This window comes from Grammomys surdaster, unplaced genomic scaffold (genome assembly GCF_004785775.1).
Source record: "Grammomys surdaster isolate TR1022 unplaced genomic scaffold, NIH_TR_1.0 134213, whole genome shotgun sequence".
Taxonomy (NCBI): domain Eukaryota; kingdom Metazoa; phylum Chordata; class Mammalia; order Rodentia; family Muridae; genus Grammomys; species Grammomys surdaster.
In genome coordinates this window covers 1-6764 of record NW_021622257.1, presented here as the reverse complement: position 1 = coordinate 6764, position 6764 = coordinate 1, and the positions used below count along the sequence as shown (strand labels likewise).

The window sequence follows — 6764 nt, the reverse complement described above, 5'->3', positions numbered from 1 at the left end:
TGTTCCTTGGTGAGCTTCTCTTTCTGTCCTTATTTCTTAAGCTCTCACTCCCCTCTCTTCCCACAGATAAACCTCCATTATACCAGATCTGTCACAGGATGTGATTTACCAGGGGTATTCCTTGTTCTGGGCCCGGCAGAACAAGGCTTACCCTCCACTGCTGCTGTGTTAAATTTCTTAGCATTGACTTTAAACACTTTCTAAAGTTCTCCTGACCAGGATGCTCCTTTAGTTCAAGACTCCCCTCATGGGGCTGTAGCCAGATTAAATGAGATTGTTTAGGCCAGGCAGCTGGGATAGACTCAGTAAACAGGGACCTATTGCTGTTTGTGTCTCAGAGGGTGGGCCTGCCCTCTAGTGTCTGGGAAAGAAATCACATGCCTATCTCACCTGCAGAGAAAGGCATGAAAGCTTCAGTTTTCTTCAATGCCCCATTGGCATCTAGGAAGTGCTCAGGATTGAAGGTGTCTGGTTGTTCAAAGTAGCATGGGTCATGGAGAGCTGAACTCAGGATGGGGTACACCTCGGTGTTCTAGGAGAAGTTATGAGATAAAGATGTTAACATATACTGACTCCCATATGAAAATAGTCAATCCCTAAGACAATGCAGAGAAAACACAAGACAGGATGAGGTTGGTGATTAGGAACATAGAATATGCCCATGGAGTAGTGATGAGGAATTGCAGCTGGTCTCACCTTGCGGAGGAGGTACCCTCGGAACATGGTGTCTTTGGTGACTCTGTGAGGCAATCCAATAGGTATAAGATCAGCAAATCTCTGAATCTCGTGGATGACTGCATCAGTGTATGGCATTTTGGAGCGGTCATCAAGGTTGGGTAGCCGGTGTGAGCCAATCACCTGATCAATCTCCTTTTGGACTTTCTCTGCACAGGAAAGGGGGAAAGTGGGCCTGCTTTTCCAGCTTTGTAGCAATGATATTGTATTCTATCAGCCAACGACACAGGGAAACAGTTCAGTAAGGAGACTCTGCTGAGAAACTTAGAGCTTTCAGGGTACAAACAACTGTCCCATTCTTAAGTGCCTGTCTCTCTCTTCCCATGTTTAAAACTATTTTAAATCTCTCCTCCATGAGATTCACCCGCATTTCAGGGGGGTTTTACTAAAGAAAGAAAAATAGACAGCAAAGGGCTACTGCACAGGGAGACTTGAGAGCAACTGTGATGAGGCAAGAGTGTGAGGGAGAGAAGAAGAAGAAATTCTCACCTTGGACATGAATTGACAACACACACACACACACCACAACTTAACATGAAACTTTATATTAATAACTTGAAGTTTTGTCCTCAGAAATGTAACAGAGAAGTAGGTAGATTAGTAAATTAAGCCATCAAAAGAAGCATGTAGAAATGAATACATAAGAAAATCAATGGATAAATGAGTGTATGGACAGGTTCATGAGTTAATGAAATAAACACACTAAGCACTGGATTATACTGGATTCAACTTGTAGGTCAATAGGTGGTTCCATTGATGGATGAATGGGAGAATGAATAGACAAACAAAAGAGGAGTGCAAAGGCCTCTTAGTGAAAGGATTAGGAAATGCAACCACTTGATAGGAGAGATGAGTGTATGAATGAATCAATGGCCAATAGTTTATTCAACTCTATTGTTCAAAGGAACAACACTTACATTGATTCATTGAAATAAATAAATATAATGCCTACTTTGGTGGTTAAAGAATCAATAAATACACAAATAATTAATCAGTTGATTTATAAGTGGCTGACTGGAAGGATTCAAGGTGAATATGTGTTTGTGTGCATGTGTATGTGTGTGTGTGTGTGTGTGTGTGTGTGTGTGTGTCTACACATGGGTGCATGAGTGCATGTGAGTGTGAATAAGTGTCTAGTATGAAGATAGAAGGATGAGTGAGTAAATAGGTCTTGGAGAGATTGATGTTTAGTCGTGTGACAATGACTGAAGGGAGAGGCTGATGACATGTTCATTGATGGGTGGATAATAGGTGGGTGAATGAACAGAATAAGTAGATACATGAAGAGGTGGATGCAAAGAAGGACGAATAATAGATGAATGTAAAGATTGCAGGAAGTCAGGAAGGACGGAAGGAAGGAAGGGAAGGATCAACCTTTAATAGAGACAACAGAAAACGGGTCAGCTGAGTGTTCGCTCACATTCCACCCACAGCACTGCCTTAGTTTACAAGTTGAACAAAGCAATTAGAGTTCCAGATGTCCATGTGGCTCTCATCCACTCAAATTCCCACATCCAAAGGTAGATAGAAAATCCTCCAACTGTCCACCCATGGTGCACCTGCAACGTGGGGGTACTTGAGCATGAACAGGAAGCCATAGCGGAGCGTGGTGCTACTGGTCTCAGTTCCAGCAAAGAAGAGAGAGAGCACAGACATCATGAGGTTCTGGTGATGGAACTCTGTGTGGTGGTTGGACTTCTCCTGGTTCCAGATGGGAGAGAGAAGAGAGGGTCAGGGGTGACTGGACCTTTGCAAGGAGATGTACACATATCTCTGGTCACTGTCCTTCTGTCTGTGAGTCTCATACTATCTGGACCTCTGGACATTACTTGGCTCCAGACAATATGCCTTGGATTCTTCTATCTTCTTTTTCTACTTTGTTCTTCGGTGGTTTATCATGTTCTGTCTCCTAGGCTCTTTGTTCCTCTGTGGTCTTTTCTACTTTTGCCCCTTGCCCTGTGTTTCTTCCCCAGCCACACACCTTCTCTTTCCCTATGTTATTTTCTCCTCCCTTCTCTTTTCTTCCAGACATTCTACATCTCCTCCTCTCTGTTTCTGCCTCTCCTCACCATCTGCTGTCCCCTCCCATCTTTCTCTCCACATCCCCATCCTTCACTCTCACCCACCCCCTCTCTCATCCATGCAAGACTAACCTTCTCCATGCGCAGAAGGTAGGTATCGATGAAGTCTCGTGGAGTGCTGGGGTCCAAGGTGGCCCTGTGCTGCTCCACACTATGGCCAATGTAGTCAAGGATTTCCTGGAAGTTTTTGGCGATTTGTCTGTGCGTGCCAGGAAAGTACTTTAGGACAGCAGAGAAGAGCTGAAACACCTGCAAAAGAAGGGCCCAGGAGGTCACCTAAAATATCAGGTCACAGGAAATGGGCAGTGTTCTGTTTCTAGGTTTCCTAGGAACAACTTTCTCTCTCCTTCCATCCTCTCCTCTTCCCTCCCTTGGTCCTCCTTCCCACTCTCACTCATCTTCTCTTGTTCCTTCGTTTTCACTGTGATGCACATAAAAACAACACAGCATCCTATCAGACGATCTCTGAATCTTTCTCCAGCACTCTCTTGCCTTGTATTCTCTATCCTCTTTTTCTCTCTTCTCTATCCTAAACCATCATTTAGGTATTGTTTTGTTTTGTTTTTTAATCAGATCTCATATTTTTCAGATTGTCCTCAAACTCAGTATTTATCCAAAGATGACTGTGAACTCTGATCGCCCGTGTACTGGGATTGAATACATGTATCACCATAACTGGCTTATGTCATGCTAGGGATGAACCCAGGGATGAATACAGGATAGATAAGTCCTATATCATCTTAGCTACAGCCAGAGCCCCTGGCTCATCATTATCTTCATGTCTGTCTGGATGGCTGTGTATTGCTACATTGAGGTCTCTCCTCCTTGCTCATCTTCCCTCCCTTTGCCTCCAGGTCTCGGCCTCCTTGTCTCTCCGTGTTGTCTCTGCCTTTCTTCCAGCCCTCAGATAGTCCCTCCTTCACCCACAAGGCAGCCTTTCATTTCCTCTGTCCTGGATGCTTTTCTCTTCCCCACCCACTGGCTGACCTGACTGGAGAATGAGCTTATGAGTGAAAAGCTCCGATACAACAGCTCCAGCAGGCGCAGGAACTGGCGGTCTGTGTAGTCAAAGCGCTTTCCAAAGACAAAGGCGGAGATGATGTTGGCTGTGATGCACTGGAAGAGGAAGGTGGGGTCCACGGGGGCACCTGGAGGATGAGGAGGCAGGACCGAGACATGGCATCAAGAGTTGTAGAACATTTGGCTTTGGCCTCGTCTCTGGAAAGCTGTTTCCACTCACTACTCAAAGCATAGCAACAGCTGCTTAAGCCTGCACATATGATGCACCAGGTCCTGAACTCAGCATTGTATAAAACATTTTATTTAATTTTAATTTATTCAATGTATACATAAGATAAAATCCTATTAATGAAAGGATACTAGCCCACTTGAGCTCTGACAGGCGTCACTCACCCCCCCCCTCCCTCTTCTTAGCTAAGAACCATTAGACTACATTCCTAAAGCTAGTCCCCAAAGTCTATTCCCTTACTTGGCCACTGCCTTCTCCTGAAACTGACTACCAAGGTCTAGCTATCAAAGTATTGAAAACCAGCAATCAGAAACCCCCTTTGAACTGGGAAGGAGTGGCGTACACCTTTAATCCCAGCACTTGGGAGGCAGAAGCAGGCAGATTTCTGTGTTCGAGGCCAGCCTGGTCTAGAAAGCCAGGACTACACAGAGAAACCCTGTCTCGAAAACAAAACAAAACAAAACCAAAACAAACAAACAAACAAACAAACAAAACCAAAAACCCTTTGGCCCACCTAATTAACATGCCCAGTTAAAATCAAACATCTCATACTAACACAGGGTCTTCCCTTTTACCTTTATAAACTGCCATCCACCCATGTGCAACATCTGTTCCCTCTCCATTCAGAGTCAGACCTTTGTACTCCAGGACAAAATCCTTCTCCCTCTCCCTTGCCCCCTTTCTCCCCTATCCTTTGTACCCTTCCCCTTCTCCATGTTCCTCTGTCTCATGTCTTTGTCCATTATCCCTGCCTTCATCCCTCCGGGGCAAATAACTCTCCTTTGTGCTGAGAACTTGGTCTTGAGGTGTCCTGGGCCAATGCTTTTTCTTTTCAATTTGTATATACAGAGAGGTTAGCTAACTTCACCAAAGTAACACAGTGACAAATGGCTGGGACCAGGATTCAGACCCAGAGAGCTGAGAGGGGCAGCATGCACAGTTAGTCTCCGCCCTGTGCCTTCCCCCATCACCATGCTGACTCTAAGCTGATCGGCAACTCCCACAGTCAGAAATGGTGCAGAGAAGGGTTCAGGATTGCCTGTGTGGATTGACAAGTCTCTCATCTGTGAGTGTTCCTCCATTCCTTCTCTGATTCTAGACTCTGCAGTGTTCAAGAACCATCAGCACCTGTTGACTGCTGTCTTTGATTTCCAGGCTCTGTGATTGGCCCTCAGGAGATGTTGTCAGTCCAGCAATTGTGGCCCACAGTAGCTGCTCTCTCTGGGTCCAAGCTGTCTGTCTTCTGATTCCTCTGCAGATCTCTCCCTAATTCTAACCAGTCTTTCTTTATCTGTCTCTGATTTCTGGTCTAAATTACTTGCAATATTTACACCTTTTTCTCTTTGTCCCTCCCCCTACCTAATCCCTCCCATTCTCTATCCCTCTTGCCCCTCCCTGCTGACTCATTCTCCTTTTTCTTCTTTTGCTCCCTCTAGTTCTAGCTCAGCTTCCTGGTCTCTGTGTCACCCTGCTTTCTCCTGTCTTTTTTCTTAGTCTCCCAATTCCTTCTTTTCCTTTCTAGCTTCTGCAGGGTCACCTCATGATCTCCTGAGAAATCTTAAGAGATGACAAACACCAGTATGAACCTAACAACAGACTGTGTCACCAGTATGCCCTGTTAGGAGGTTCCTAAAACGTACCCAGAAAAGCCTGTAACTACAACAAAGTAAAACAGCCCACCTGGCCTCTTTGCTCACTGCCCCCAAATCAGCATATTCACAAGGAAAAAACCACAGTTCCTTGCTTCTCACACATGCACTGGACATAGACCATGCTTTGAGACTGTTTTGTGTAACCATGATGACCTTGAACACCATATAAAGTCAAAGATGACCTCAAATCTCTAAGCTCCTGCCTCCAACACAGGCTCACTGTGATGACCAGAATGTAACACCCTGCCAGAATTATGGTGTTGGCGATCAGACTGAGATCTGCGTGTGCACCCACTGCATCAACCTTTTCTTTTCGAGACAAGAGTTGATGATATAGCCAGGCTGGCTTTGAATTTCTGATCCTTTCTCAGGCCCCTGACTACTGGGATGTAAGGCTTGTGCTGCTATGCCTAACTGAAATATAATCCTAACATGGGCATCCATTTCCTTGAATGTAAGAGCCCAGCATGCTAATCATGCAATCTATTTCTCTGAGTTATTCTTGGACACTGTGAACTTCACATCTCTTTCTCTGTTTTTATGTATTTCTTGTTCTCCCTTTGTGTGTGTGAATGTGTGTGTGAGAGAGAGTGAACGTGTGTACGTTTCTGTGTGTGTGTATGTGTGTGCATGTGTGTGTGAATGTGTGTATGTTTATGTATGTGTGTGTTTATGTGTATGTGTGTGCATGTGTATTTATGTATAAGTGTGTGTATGTGTGTGAATGTGTGTGAGTGAACATGTGTGTGTTTGTGTTTATGTGTGTTTATCTACGCATGGGCAACTCTCTTTCTTTGGCTGTACACTCATGTCTCTATTTGCTATCTTCCTTCATGCTCCTTCTCCCAGACTCACCCTGGTATTTCTGCAGTTCCTCCACCAAACATCGGGCTTCCTGCTGAATCCAGTCCTCCACAATCTGCTTTCCCATCCCAAAGTCTCTCATAGTGGACAGAGAGAATCTTCGAAGGACCTTCCAGCGTTCCCCATTGGCAAAGGACACACCTGAGAAAGTGAGCAGGTCACACAGGAAGTTCAACGAAACCT

At 45.0% G+C, this 6764-nt stretch overlaps 1 protein-coding gene across 1 annotated transcript; it reads right to left on the bottom strand.

Moving 5' to 3' along the window:
- Window positions 1-358: 358 nt before the first annotated feature.
- LOC114615708 (cytochrome P450 2B1-like) lies at window positions 359-6722 on the bottom strand (the record flags this gene model as incomplete). The annotated part of the gene is made up of 6 exons (XM_028761364.1): window positions 359-532; window positions 697-884; window positions 2295-2436; window positions 2889-3065; window positions 3804-3964; window positions 6573-6722. Coding segments are annotated over 6 exons (977 nt in total), but the record flags the coding sequence as incomplete, so codon positions are not given.
- Between the last annotated feature and the right edge of the window lie 42 nt (window positions 6723-6764).